General features: G+C 32.2%; 1 protein-coding gene across 1 annotated transcript in view; it reads left to right on the forward strand.

The window, feature by feature from the left end:
* The window catches only part of LOC130448896 (GTP-binding protein REM 1), a 223700-nt gene extending 208447 nt beyond the window's left edge, over positions 1–15253 (forward strand). The window contains exons 5-6 of the mRNA XM_056786471.1: positions 7838–8030; positions 14023–15253. Of these exons, the coding sequence (XP_056642449.1) occupies positions 7838–8030; positions 14023–14288 (459 nt within the window). The 3' untranslated portion in view covers positions 14289–15253. The remainder of the gene's footprint in view (positions 1–7837; positions 8031–14022) is intronic.
* The last annotated feature ends 1052 nt before the right edge of the window (positions 15254–16305 follow it).

Raw genomic sequence — 16305 nt, forward strand, 5'->3', positions numbered from 1 at the left:
GAATTAAAGCCAAACGACCATCGTATACACCGCCAATTCGGCGAATGGGCTGACGTACAAAGTAATATTAATATTGAATTTCCATTCAAAGTTTTGTTCTCCGATGAAACCCATTTTTGATTGAATGAGTGCATAAATAAGCAGATTTGCCACATATGGAATGAAAATAATCAACAAGCTTGTGTCGGAACATAATTAAAAACTTTTTCGTCTCTCAATAACCTGACATTAATCATGTTGACAAGTGGTTTCAACAGAACGGAACCACATGCCATAAAACACGTACTCCAATGTATTAACTCAAAAAAAATTTTGATAAACGAATCATTTCACGTTATGGTCCAATTAATTGGTTATCAAGATGTATGTTCAACCGCATTGGATGATTTTCTTTAGGGTTATTTAAGGTTACTTGTCTACGTCGTTGAACCAGAGACAATTGGAGATTCGGGAATCAGAATTCGAAGGGTATTGGCGAAATACGTCCGTATATAGTGAAAACTTTATGAAGATTAGTGATCAAAATCATATTCAAATATTACTGTCACATAATTTTTTATCCAATAAAGTCCATTTCATTGATATTAAACATATATTTCTTCAATTAATTATGGATTTAAACTAGTGTAACTATAAAATTATACTCTACAAAATTTTAAAGCGATTTTTAGTTACATTCAATCCTTTAAAACACTTAAAATTTCTCCAAACTAGAATTTCATAATTTAGTACAATGTTGATACATATCATCATGGCCTATCTCATAATAATATGTTTAACGATCAAGGGAAAACTGCATACATAAAAAAATAATAAAAATATATTTAATCATTGAAATATTTGTTAATTATCTAGATTAGGTTACACCCCTCCGATTTTGATTTCCGCTCCCTACATATATGTATATCAAATTTTTCTATAACATACCAAAATTTTAGCGAAATCGGAGGGGTGTAACCTAATCTAGATAATTACGAAATATTTTACCAATACTTGTATATGAATGTCGGAATTTTATCAAGGATTTATTTACAATTAATTTCTGGAACACTCTGCGTTTAGATTTAATTCAGAGCTACATGAATACATCCTACAAATGAACAATTCATGAATGCTACACTCTAAACAAATCCCAAGGAATGAACATGAAAGTCAATAGATAAGACTGAAATAATTGAAGGTAAAACCCACGGGACTATATTCGTACCTCCAGCGTTTCAAAATTTGAACAGAATGCTATTATTACATTTCTATATTTATCAAATGAACAATGATATCAAACCTTTTATGCTGAGCCTCAATAAAAGGAGCAATCCATTTGGAATCTAATGAATGCCTTTTGTGTCTTTTTGTAAATAATAGAGATCAACATTGTTGAAATAATTATGGTATTACTAAACTTCCCACGAACATTTAGTCTTTGCAGTTACAATGTATTTACAGGATGAATTACATAATGATTTGTTATCTACATTATTTGGATGACCTAGTATATTTGTACCTATTCAACAGCAGAAGCAGGATAAAATTGAATAAAAGTGTGACAAAGCGATTGTCAAAATAAACCAACTTATATAAGCAAAATCAGAAAGCAGTATATTGACAATATCATTTCATGATTTTGAAATCGTTTTTATCAAAGATTCATTATAAACAGGTGTTTCTTTACCGTACCTATTCGATCAGTTCTGATTTCATTCCTTCTTTTTCAGGTTTATTTTACCACGATATTATTTCTGAGGTGCCCTCTTTCGATTGTAGTGATATTTCACAGTGTCTATGCCCATTTAGGCTTCTAATCCATGATGTCATAAGAATTTCTAATAAGAAACTAGAAAATTTAGACTGTGTTATTGATTGATGCAACAAAATTCTTCGAACATAACATTATGACCACTATTAGTTCCATAAACGTTTTTTACTACACGAAAACATGCCGATCTTTATAAAGCATTCTAATTTTAAAGTTCATTTGATGATTCAATCACTAATCATCCAAATAAAACTGAAATTTTAAAGTCAAGGTTAAGTTAAAAATAATATACTAGAAGTACCAACACTATTCCCAAGTCTTTTTGAATAACTGATATGCGATTAAAACAAATTTCTTCCAAAGTTTATTTTATTACAACAAACAGAATCAAGACTATCAAAATTGCGGAGGAATTTGAAACCTTTAGTAAGAGTTACCCAAATCTTTTAACATGTATTAAGCATATGAATACAAGATTCAAAGAAACGTGTCAAGGTGATTAGACGAAAGAGCGACTTTTTATCTCCACACAAAGTTTAGCGACTTTCCAGTTTTTCAAGCCATCCAAAAAATTTGGCAAAATATGCGTTCGGTTCCTACCACCCATTTATCTGAAATAGCTTTTCAGGAAGCCATTTTTCACTTGTGGGAACATATTTTTGTAATTGGAGGGAGCCTTATTTGAAGAAACAGGAAATTAATGGTAATGGAGTTTGGCTAATTTTTCTGAAACGAATTAACAGACACATTATCATGATGGAAAAAAACTCTTTCATTCAACAAATGTGGTCGTAATTTCCTAAATTTGGCATTAAAACGTAATATTGGCCGCCGACTATCATCTGAAATAATTAGTATACATTACACTACTACATTATTGGCTGGTTTTTGCTTTGTTGAGAGCACGTTCCTCGGATGAAGACCATTATTTCGAACTCTATGGAGAATAGTAGTTCAGAGAGAGAGAGAGAGAAAGGGAAATGCTTTATTGTGAAAAAATTGTTACAATTTGTAGACAAAAGCTTGTAACAACTGAAAAAAACATCAGAATAACTAAAAAAAGCTACAAATTATTATTATTGCAAAATGCGGGAAAATATAATATCGATTTCAATGGGCAAGTGATTGTGCATTTTTTGCATGGTAAAATATTGAGCCCTTAACTAATTCTGAACGTGGAGTAGGTAGATAAAGGTCGTGCTTCGCGTTCATAGATGCAAAGATGAATAAGGAAGGATGAGCAAGAATTTTAAATCTTTCAAACAAATCCCTGCAGTGAGCCCTGCTGTTTAGTTCGAGTAAATATCTAACAGCTCTCTTTTGTAGTTCGAAGATTCACTCAAATTGAGTCGCACCACACGTACCCCAGAAGGTAAGAGCATATCGGAGATGCGACTCAATAAGCTGTTAAAGAGGTGGAAACTGATCTCAGCGCAAAGCATGAGGAACCTAATTTTTTAGATAAGGTGGCAATATGTAACTCCCATTTCAAGGAATTGTCCACAACAAGCCCTAAAAACTTTACAGATTCAACGAGGTTTAACCTACTGTGACTCAATGACTTTAAAATTCGCTTGAGTTACGTTTTAAAATGTCAAAACATTTGTTTTAACTTCTAATGCAATCGAGCTTTTTAAAAGAAATGGGAAATCTTGGGACGAAATTCATGAACCATTTCTGGAGTAGATATAGTTACAGAGTTTACCTAACATGTTTTTAACTTCTTAAAATTCGCTCTCGCTAAACCGCTCTCATACATATTATTGTGCTCTACAAATAGTGGACACTTTTTTGAAGATATTTCTGTAAGAAATCAAATATATAAGTTTTCAAAACGGTCAGTAATAGAGACCATATCTGGAGAATACGGAGGAGGCTAAACTAACTCTAATCCTGCTTGTATTATAGCGTCTATTACAATGGCGGACCTGTGGCTGAGTGCATTATCCTGATGCAACACCTTTGACCAATTTCACCGGGTGCTTTTCTTTTATTATCTCACGTAATTTTCGAAATAAATAGGCAAAATCAACACGTGTAATTAATTGTAGCTACTTTCGTACGTAATTTACAAAAATTATAAATTTAATGTTCCAATATACGGTTACCATGACCTTCCATTCTGAATTTTGTATCTTGAATTTTTAAAGAGATGGTAAACCTCCACTCTTTACTCTACATTTTGGTGATCACAGTGATAGATTCATGACTCATACATTGTTACAAATCTTACAATAAATTTCTCTTTGTCCTTTCTATATTGCGTTAAAAGACAATTGCTGTTGTCTTTTAAATTTTGATTATGCGCAGCTATTAACCTCCGAGGTTACCCACAGAGCAGAAAATTGTTTCATGTTCCGCTAGGCAGTAAATATATTATGTACCTACCATATGCTTTGGGAGAACACTTTCTTTTACTATTTATGTAATAGTCACAAATCGCTTTTGCAACATGATATTAAAGTACTTTTTTAATATTTTAATATATGTTAGTGGTTGTGAGTGTTCCACTATACCCCACTGTCTACTACACCTAAACTCAGGACACCAGCTATGTCATATGGTACTACAAATTCTTTAGTATCGATTGAAGGCAGATGTCGAATTTAGTCTATGTCTCAAATACTTGAACATTTGGCGATTAATCCATACTAAACTTAACAGATACCGATCTAGTGAGCGACCTCGCATCTAACCAATCCGTTGAGAGATGCGCATTTGTACATTAGATACTTCCTTGTCGATCGAATAATGAATAAAAAAATCTAACCTCAAATTGGTTTCATAAAGCCCTCACGTGCAATTTGTTTATTAGTAGTGGTTTGTATCGTGAATACAAAATTTCAATAATAGAGGTTGATAAAAATTTAGCTAATAAGCGTATTTTTTAAGAGAAACGTAGTTAATCTCAAAAAGTAGCAGTAATAATTTTACCACTGCTCTGAGTACTGAACAGTATACAGTATACAGTATATTTTAGAAGAAGCAGAAGTGGTTAATAGTGAAACTATTAATTTGAACAGGATGCAACTAAAGAGGGTAAATTGATTTAATCGGTATGCAAACTTAACTGGTTGATTCCTATAAATTGTAAAGAATTATCAAGACCATTTAACAAAATTTGTGTTTTTTGGAACCCTAAAAACTAAACGAGCCGAAGAAGTTACAATCTTATAGACATTTGTTGTAATACTGTGGTCTTTTTTTATTACATAGCGACAATTGCCAATTGCAGAAAATACTCAATCCTGAAGCCTTTCTACCTTTTCAAGTGAAAGTTTGTTTATAAAATAATCCATAATCTTATCTATTGATATCAATGCTAATTTTAATAATAAATAAGCAAGAACTCAATCACAATAGTTTTTTACTAAAACTTTGCTTTTAACTTTCCATTTAGTTAATTTTCAAGTAAGGAAAGAATATAATTCCAAAGTAACGTGAGGGAATTATTAACAACCAATAACATTTTGAATAGATCGATTAGATAAGATTAGTATATCACCCCTTTGTTATTACACATCAATACCAATTAGGTACCATCTGTTCTGTGTGACAAATAACTAATTGAAAAATGTACGAAGTTTACAACTCGATGTTGCTTGATTGAAATCCAATTACGTTTTAACCCTGAATAATTGAGACGCTTGTTATGACATTCATTAAACGAAGATAAAAAGAAAAACGTCGACATATAGCAGCTCGTAACAGACTATGAATATTTTGTTTTAATTATCCTACGGGAAATGATGTAGTTGACAATTTTTTTAAATAATATCTATGAAATGATACTTTTTTCAGGATTGACAAATATTCAATTTCAAATGGTTGAATGTTTTGTATTTCGCTATAAATTTTTTTAGACTTCAAAATTTTTTGAGAAGAATTATCAATTTTTATATCCATGGGTCAATAATTGTTTTGTGTATATTACTAGGTGTGGCAATTAAATTCCAAGAATTTAGTCATAATTTTAGAGCTGGCAACACTGCGTCAGACCTACCTAGCCAACTAACCAAGGGCTCACTGTGAAGTTGATAACACGTTTGGTCGTTTCATCTTTGTTTAAAAACTAGGATACCTATAAACGAGTTTTTATACCTAGATACTTTCACAGCTTCACTGCTTTGGTCAAAGCTATCACCTACTTAATATCAAGTCTGACTCAAAGGATTCTTCGAGATAGATCTGAGCTACATAGAAGTACACAAACTTTATCAATTAATGAAACATTTCAAAAAAGTTATCACTATAGAAATAGTAGAAGAGTTATCAATTTTCGTAGCCGTGGGTCAATAATTGTTTTGTGTATATTACTAGGTGTGGCAATAAAATTTTAAGAATTTAGTCATAATTTTGGAACTGGCAACACTGCGTCACACCTACCTAGCCAAGGGCTCTCTATGAAATCGATAGCACGTTTGGTTTGTGATTTTTCCAAAGAATTTCTTCTACTCTTAAGTCAATACCCAATCGTTTCAACGTTGTTCAAAAACTAGGAACCTATTAACGAATTTATATACCTGGAGACTTTCACAGCGCCACAAATCTGTTTGGTCAAAGCTACTACCAACTTAATATCATAGTCTGACTCAAAATATTCTTCGAGAAATATATAAGAACACACATATTATCACTTAGTGAAACATCTCAAAGAGTTATCACTATTGAAATAGTAGATAGAATTGTTCGTGACACCAGCAAAAAGACAATTGATGTATGTAACGCGTACAACAAAATCTCACAAAAAAATAGTTATCTAGGAAAATTGACTGTTCAAGAATCATTTGAAAATTCTTGACGATAATGATAAAGCAACGCCAATATGCGATATATGAGTAATGTTGAATACCAATTTATCAACACTTTCCAAACCAACAGGGTGACAGTCGATGAGAAACTTCACCCCTACAGCGGGCGAACTAAATTTATCTTAGTATCAATGGTCTAATTCACTCAATAAATCAAGACCTGGCCGCAAAATAATTCAAGGTAAAACTATTTACCGCACAATATAGAGAAGCAAGAGAAGTTCCCCTATCTTTAACATCTATTGTCATGGAATAAAACAATTGCAGAAACTCCGAAAAAAAAATGAAAATATATTTCAGTGAATACCTAAAAATCCTGAAGAATCATCTTCTCAATTTGGATTACTACCTATATGCTCTTTTATTCCAAAAAAAACCTGTCATATTACTACCAATTACAAAGTTTCTATAAAAATCTTGTAACGAATAAATTCAATTTTACGCAAGTATAAAAATATTTTTCATCCCTGGAAATACATTTAATTGCGCATTACTTCACAATTTGATAGATAAATTGGATGCCCCAGGTATTTATCTATGGGTTATTTAACTTTAATTCTTAAGTTTATTTTTTTGCATATTTACATATCTTATTTTATATAAATCTATGTTGATAGACTTAGCGAAGATCTCAAAGAACTATAATTATTCGTTAAATATAGAATATACAAGTATTCTACAGGGTGTTTCTACATTCAACCGACAACACTCTACCGTACCGTTAAATATTAGACAACACATGTGGTTTCAACATGTTGGGGCATCTGTTCATTTTCCTGCAGCGGCAAGAAAATACTTAAACAGAAGAAAAATGGATTGGTCGGGGTGGACCCAATTGTCGGCCTCCTAGACGTATCGATTTTTTATATGAGGTTACATGAAGTGCTTAGTGTACGAAATAATCATCAAATCTGAACATGATCTAATAGCTAGAATTCAAGCTGCGACAGAAATCATTCATTCCCATCCAGATTTATTCTCAAAGACATGTTTTTCAACGACAAAACGGTGTAATAAGTGCATTGAAATAAGCGGGACCGACAGTTTAAACAATTGAGATTATGAATAATTTTTATTTGTTTTGACATCCCACAATTTTGATAAAACAATTTTATAATTACGTTAAAAAATGACACGTTTCGACCGATTCAGAAATTACATTCTTTATGAATGCAATTTAATGAAAAAAAAAAAGTAAATATTATAACGGACGTAGAAAAAAATACTTTTACTCAAAAATATAATTCATATAACCACCTAATTAACTTTGTAGGACGTCGTCGACAAAATCCAGCACCCTCCTGATGCTTTTATCGTCCTTTATTCAGTGGTTGACAAGGCTAGTTTTCTGAAAGCGGAAACGGAATTAAGTAGGCTACAGGACAGTGACCAGCTCCGTTCTCGGCCGGCTATTCTTGTCGCCAACAAAATCGACTTAGCTAGAAGCAGAGCTGTATCAACTCAAGGTAAGAATAATACACGTTATGAAGCATTTCTAAGGTACACTAGAAAAACTGTATAATCAATTTATTAATATGAAAAAATAAACAATCAAGTGCTAGCACGGTTAAATTAATTTTATTCCTACATAATAGAACAAAAAAATGTTCTTTTAATCAAACACTCATAAAGACATTTGGGATATTACAATCTGGTCAAAAGTCTGGTCAGTTCTAACTTCATCTAATAGAGTATGAAATTTAAAACTAAGGTATACTCATCAGCGCTTCTTAGATTCTGCAGAACAGATTGCACCAAAGTTTAATATGCACACACCAGCTTCACTTCTACAATAGAACACTAAACTAACACAAAAGGCTAAATCCTCTTAAGTCTTTCTAACCCAGTATTATCAAGGAGCTGACAAGACTTTCTTCATCACTCTTAGCTAATTTCTTAATGGTCTGGTCAACAGTGTCCACTTCCAGGTCCCTATGGAGGTCACTAATGCGAGTGTACTAAGGGGCATCTACTTTATTCCTAAATGCTTTGTTTTGAAATCTTTGGATGATTGCTAAGTTAATCGCCTTCGTGTATCCCCATACAGGTTTAAGTATCTAATTATAAAGCATAAGCTTTTTATGTAGAGACAGAGGAATTTCTTTCAATTAGCCTTTACATTTTTCTTCTGTTTCTTTTTTGACATGAACTTTCCATCGAAGTTTCGCATCTAAGGTAATACTTAAGTATTTTGCTGAGTTGGAGTGTGTAATCAGGTTATTATTTATTCTGACTGGAATATGATATATCCTTCTGTTTGTGAATATACTGATTTAATTTTCCATCTCTTTGACTAGTCATAGATACAGTTGACAGCTTTTCTAGCTTGTTGGTTGCTTCTTCATTGCTCTTTCCTATTACTAGAATAGCATTGTCGTCAGCGAAGGTGGCTATGGTATTGTCTTCTAACTCTGGATATCACATGTGTGTAGTAAGTAAAGGACAGGTCCTATAACACTTTCTTGGGGTACTCCAGCCTTAATTCCTTTGAAATCGAAATAAGAATTTTTATTGTTTGATTCTAAAATATCTTTCCGATCTTGTGTTGGAGTAAAAGCTTGAGCTTATGTTTTAGGCCTTTATGACAAACCTTGTCAAACGCTTGTGCTACATCAAGAAAGAAAGTAGCACAAATGTGTTTCACTTCTAGTGATTTCTCTATAAAATTGGTAATTCTATGGACTTGGTCGATCGTCGTGTGGTTATTTTTAAATCCAAATTGGTGATTAGGGATAATTTCTCTTCCTTCGATAAGCAGTTTTAGTCTTTTAAGTAGGAATTTCGACATAACAGGCAGTAATTAGATCGTTCTGTAAGACGATGCTTAATGTGGTAGTTTTCCTAGCTTGGGTATCATTTTAACTACCTCAATTTTCCAAAGGCTGGGTACAAAAAATAAAATGAAAGTAAGTAAAGGATTCGGCCATTTTCAGCGGCGTCCCATTGTTGAAAAAAAACTATTAGACAATTATCATGTTATAATGCATTTTAGATTATTTAAGTTTCTCAAAAATTCCTTTCCCTTTAAAACAAAATTATTTATGAAGAATTGAAATTAATTAGAATTTCAATTTAAGTGTTTTTTTGCCATCAACAATCTTTTCTAGAAAAGAAATACAGAAGTTAAATTATTTCTATTCAAATTTTGTTTGACGCATCACATCCAATGAAAAAGCGACTGTATATTATCACTCAATTTGCTTCAACCCTTTCAGACCTGATTTTTCGTTTTTTGAATTTTGTATGAACCGATTTTATTCATGTTATGTTAGTTATCATTAAGTATGGAAATATTGAAAAAACTGATATGTTTTCATAATGTTTTTTATGTCCACAAAAGTGAACATTCGGCCTAAGTGATTATAACAACTAATGTAGGGGCTATATGTAGATAAAGAATAGATGATCATTGCATAACCTTTTTATTCCAGAAAATATAAAAAAGTTTTACAAAATTAAATTCCTCAGAACAAAACATAAATCTTCTAAAACTATGAAAAAAGTAATAAATCTTCTAAAGAAAATAAATAATAAACTGTGGGAACTTTAGGTATCGAAACATAGGAAACAATTTTTGTCTTTGGTTAGACAGAAGGGCACTTTGCATTTTATGCACTTGATGCGGGATTTTCCTTTGCATCCTGGTAATTTGCAACGCGTTGCTGACTCAACGTCATGAGCTGGAAAGTGACCAACGCTATCTTGAGTTATTTCAGTTGATGGACGCAGTTCTCCCGGTCTTCTTGGAACAATTACAGGTAAAGGGCTGCTGCAACTACTTGGTCGACCTCTTTTTGGAGCTGAAATCTTATTTCAGAGAACCAAACATTGAGCTAGATGTTGGCGAAAATGAAGAAGTGTAAGCCGTTTTGCTTTAGGTATTCCGAGCAAATCGTTATCAATCTCATATTGGGCTTGAACGACTACCTGATCTGAAAAATGAAAAATCATCCGCAAAGGCCACTTCTTCGACTTTACGAAAGTCCTATAATAGCTCATTAGTTGATCAACAACTCCCATCACGTGATTGTACTTTTGACTATTTTAGGCCTCTCGACTTCTATAAATATCATTTCTGTCTTTGACCATCTTTTCACCATATCCTTTTCTCCTATACCAATAAACTTAGATGCTTTGTTGGCTGGCTTGTTATCTATCCATTTGACTATAGTAACATCCCTATCGGTACTAATAATCTCTTCTGCAAAACCTCTATGTTTCTTTTTTATATTTTTATCACTGGCCAATAGTGGTTTTGCAAATCTATTGACACTAGCTGTGCAAGTAGTCATAATATCTTTGTATTTTAAAAGTTGTAGCATAAAATAGGACAGAAGTAATTATCACAGTATAACTCATGGCCACTATTCTCACCGACTTTTTTTACCAATGTCTTGTCTAATTCTGCATTAGAGTTTTGATTTATTATAAAATCATAGGCTCGGCCATTCTTGCCACACAGGAAGAACAGTTTGATTCCCCAAGGACAAGGTTTGCTTTTAGATATTTTTTAGCAGAATGCTTCCCTGTAAAAGGAACTATTTGTTCATCTACTCACAGATCTAAGCAACAGCTTCGAATTACATCGTAGATTGGTCGTACTTTATAAAATACATCTTGGCAATTTGGAGGTTGTTTCAAATTATTTACTAAATGTAGATTATTTCGGAGCTCAGAAATTCCCTCTCTTAACATATTGTTTATAAAAAGAGGAATACGTATGTTATTTTCCCACTACATTTTCCGAACTGGATAATTGAATACTCCGGTTGCCATGTGTAAGCCAAATAATATCTCTATTTCAATACTGGACGTGGGCTTATGCCTTGCTTTTTTTGACTGCTCATCATATAAATTTGTCATTTCAGCCATCTGTATAAAAAGCTGTTTAGCAACATATTTATAATACTAATCAAGGGGGTCTTGAACAACTGGATCAATTGCTATTAGTGACAGGAAATCCGTCGGTCTAGTGTTATTTATTTGTCTGTGCCTACACTTGATGTTCGGTTTTGGTGTAAGATGTTCGAAATTCTCACCATTCAATGCAGCTAGCTCTTGCTCGCCCTCTTCAATACCAGCTCCTCTGACTCTTCGGTCTCAAGCTCAAAATCCAAAGCTGTCATACCTTCGTCTTTATTTTTGGCATCGTTTTCACCGAAAGGGTCAGGTGGGGTGTTATCTCTTTGGTTCTATAGTATCACATCAGCACCCAATCGAACATGTTTCGTACACGGGATATTACTATCATTTCCTACTTCATCATCATTCGAAGACAACTGCAAATCCATGTTCAAAAAGTTTCAAAGCGCCCCTCGAGAACATGATTTTTGATCATAAATATGCCCGTAAAAAAAGTATACGATGCAAAATTTATTATATGAATGTATTACACGTGTATCAAATAATATCCAAACAAAACCTATTGTCAGCCTTTGTAGACATAACGTAAATTCGCAATTTATTATACAAAACACTAAATAATTGTTTGTGAAATACGATGTTCTTTGCCTTTGCAACATAACTTATCGATATATATTTATTTCATGACATACCTTACTAAATAACTTGAAAATTATAAAGGAAATAAATCCACTTCCTTTCATACTTCAAACCTTCGCCGGCAACTGATCAAAACAGACTAATTATTTCATAAATGTGATAATAGATGGCATTAGGGGTATGTTTTTTAGAGATTTATAATGTTCGCAAACAAGCAGGCTTTCATAACTACTCATTATGAATTTTGGGGGTTTTGTCCCTTCTAGATAATGCGCCTGATAATTCTTCCACTATTATTGCAGAAAAATTAATTGAACTACAATACGATTCATTGATGATTCGTCAGCCATTATCACCTAAACTAGCTCCCTCCGATTACTCTATCTTTATTATTATTTTTTCTTCTCAAGAAAGTGGAAAGTGGAAAGCTATTCCAGACAAATGAGAAGATAATGGCAGATATTAACGCGTATTTTGCGAAAATTTCAAAAGTTTATTTTTGCTTGATTGGAAATTTGAAAGTCGATGAAGTAACTCTATGTAGTAGAAAGGAAATTATTTTGAATAATACAATAAACTTTCTGTTTTATTGAAAAATGATTCTTCCATCAAACCGCCTTCGTATACAAATTTTGTGAATATTTATAATATCATCGACAGTTAGTAACTAATACTAACGTAACTACCATATCACTCCATTAATCTGAGGTTAAAAATTACGCTTCATTCTTTCTTTTTTTGGCAAAAAGTGGAGTTAAATCATCCAAATTACATAATAACAAATTATTCTTAGCGCGATTGCCTTTCCAGAATGCGTAGTAATCAATCTCTCCTTCGAACATTTCCAATGCTTTCTATTTCACATTATTTCTTACAAACAAAAAGAAAAAAAAGTCGTCTGCAAATGGTAACGATATATCAATCTTTTTTTAATGTTCATAAAGCTGATCGAAACCCACTACATCATATTTCATTTGTTATTAGGAACTAGGAATGAGAGAAGTAGATATTGAAGTATATCCGATATCCACTAACCGCAACATTTTAAATTAGTTTGTTATCAAAATATAGGACTCAAACGTATAACAAAATCGGAATTCTGTACCAATTTATCATACTTGAGAACTTTTTATCAAAACGTTTATTTATTCTAATTAATATTCAAGTTATCCACTGAAGTAGAGGTGACAAGACTGGGGCCGCATCTATGAAATGGTCTATAAGATAGTCTGCATAGAATGGAGTTGCCTATCGGCGTGGTTCTCGTTGCTTACGCCGATGATGTGTTAGTAATGATTACCGAAGCCCTAAAAACCTAAAACTGAACCCAACAATGAGATGAGTATGAAAGAACAGTTTGATAACCCAGAATCAGAGTGAAGACTCCATCCAAAAAAAATCCAAAAAAGTCAAATCGAACATCAACACAATGCTGATTTGTTTTTTCGATACCAAGGATGTAGTTCACATAGAGATTATTTTATCAGGTCAGAGCGTCAATCAAATGTTTTATTTAGAAGAAGTTCTAGCAAAAAAGATAGAATTTTTAGCAGACAGGAAGTAAATTATTTCATCATAACAAGACATCTGCATGAAAAGACGTAACATTGAAGAGGCCAAAGAAAAACTATAAAGGAGCTCTCAATCATTTCTATAGTTGATTACAAAAAGTATCAGCCGGATAAATTCTTCAGTAATGAAGAGTATTCCGAAAAGGGAATAACATTATTTTGTAAAAAAATTGATATTTAATATTTTTTTAAAAAAGGATTCTGTTTATTTTTGGTTCCTTCGTCGTATATTGGTAAGTTACCATTTCCTAGTTGACTCGATATCTTAAGACTACACAATATATGAAATTGGTTCTAGCACATTATTTCATATTTCAGTACGCTTAAGCTTGAAGTCCCTCAGTTGCTCATATGAACTAATTTTATTTTTTTCACTTTTTTTCAGATGGAAAGTGTTTAGCTTGTACTTATCGGGCTAAATTCATAGAAATTTCTGTAGGAATCAACCACAACGTGGATGAGCTTTTAGTGGGAGTATTAACACAAATCAGACTGAAAGTCCATAATTTCGATGAAAGTGGACATACGCAACAATGGTATAAAAGTAGAGGCATGGTAAAAGCAAGTATGAAGGCTCGACAGATGTTCACGTGGTTGTTTGGAAGAGAGGATTCCAAATTTAAAAACTGCGAAAATCTTCATATTCTGTAGCGTAAATGAATTGAGAGTTGAAATACGAAGAAATTCTTTTTTGAAAAGTTTATTCTCGTCATATGCTCCAGTTGAAGTATAAAAACAGTTTCCTACCTATCTTTAGTAATATTAAGTTAAAATTTATATGCCAGTTTCATCAAATTTAATCGATACTCTGTGAGAATAATATATTAATATTAGCTTCTGTTATAAGTTAAACTTTGATTCTAATTAAGTGATCGAGTATATTTCCTCCACTACCAAAACGTTTGAATCAAGTTAGTATTTAAGTTAGTATTTCTGGAACCGTTGGTGATATACACAGTATTTACTGCTACCACTACACCATTACTCAGAATTACAGATTCTCGATAACGAAGTTATCGTCTTCAGAGAGCAAAGGTGCTGTATTTGTGTCTATTCTATTTGAACATAAATAATCCACTAACATGGCTTGTTTCCAGCGACCTAGATAATTTTGTACTAAAAACATATTTGTCGTTGACTTGTTCAATGTTTTCATGAGAGAAATCGAGGTTCAAATGAAGGAAAAAAACTTTAAAAGGCATGGTAATACCCTTAAATTCAACATTGTACCCTATCACTCGGCTTGTTACATTATTTTTTCTAACAATATTATTCTTTATATTCACTGGTAAGTTTTTCAAATATCTTGTTAACTTTGCTTTTTTATTATTGTACTCAAAAAAATTCCAGTTATCTTTATTAATTTCCTTTTGTTTTAAGCAAATTTTGTATAATAGTTTCTGTGTAAATTTGTAGCTTCTATTTATTCGGGGGAAAACAACGAATAAAATAGAATGGATTTGGTTATGTTTTAAGACATATAAATTCAATATTTTTATATGTTAGACGATAAGCTCCTTTTTATTCAATTCTGTTCTACTTACTCATTTTTTTATAGCGTAATCTATCCAAATATGAAATGTTAAACACATAAATATACAATATATGGAGAAAAATATAATGAAATCATAAACATCTGATCGATGAGATAAGATAAGAAAACTATGTACAGAATTGATGAAAAATTGATTCGATAAATAGATGAGACCGTTAACTGTAGGTACTAGAAAAGCCTCGCGAGTGGTGTCTTATTGTGAAATAATTCAATCTCTTACGGGACAAAAAATTTTGTGAGCGCAATATTAAAAAAGTTAAAAAGATATTCGAAAAGCTTTCCAGTTATTTTAGTACCTTTAGTACCTTAGAAAAATTGTTATGTACGTCACCCCCTGTATTTTTTCATTAGCGTCAAGTGAATATAAGCGGTTGCAATTGAGGGCATAAGGAGCTTTAAATGGAATGTACCCATTGCACATGGTGTTAAGAAGCACGTGTGCCAAAATAAATGTTTTTACTCGTTACATTGTATTGTTGAATTAGATTTCGAATTTCTATATTGACAAATGGTCGTGGAGGAAGTCTCTTATAACTGCTAACATGAAGACATATCTAACTTTGTTGGATCTAAAATTTCTAACACTGTTTTTTGTATAACTGTCATAAAAGTAACATTTTCAATGAATGTCAAAAGCATGTTGTTCACAAGATAGCGTGTCCATAGTAAATGAACTAGTAATGATGGTTATTACTCATGAGGATGATTTATGCATCAGAAGCTTAGCGATTCAATCATTACTCACGAATATAAATCTATACTTTATCCACTTATCTCAATAAAAACCCCAATATATCATTAATTTTTGTCAACATGATAATTATAATTAATATTAATATCACTACAGTTATTAAAACTTACAAGTGGTTATTTATTTCTCATATTATTAGAAATACTCCCTGTGGTAGTTGTAATATCGTTAATATTTTGTTTAGTATAGTAATTCTTGTTAATTACTTCCATAATTTATCTTCCCCGCTCCAATTTGTTTTTTTTTTGTTGTTATTAATATAACTTCTGATAACTGTGGTTGATTTCCATCCGCCCAGTTTTTTCACAGCTATGATGTTACCACCACACAAATTGTTCCCCTTTGAGCAATCTAACAAATTG

This window comes from Diorhabda sublineata, chromosome 9, assembly GCF_026230105.1.
Source record: "Diorhabda sublineata isolate icDioSubl1.1 chromosome 9, icDioSubl1.1, whole genome shotgun sequence".
Classification (NCBI taxonomy): domain Eukaryota; kingdom Metazoa; phylum Arthropoda; class Insecta; order Coleoptera; family Chrysomelidae; genus Diorhabda; species Diorhabda sublineata.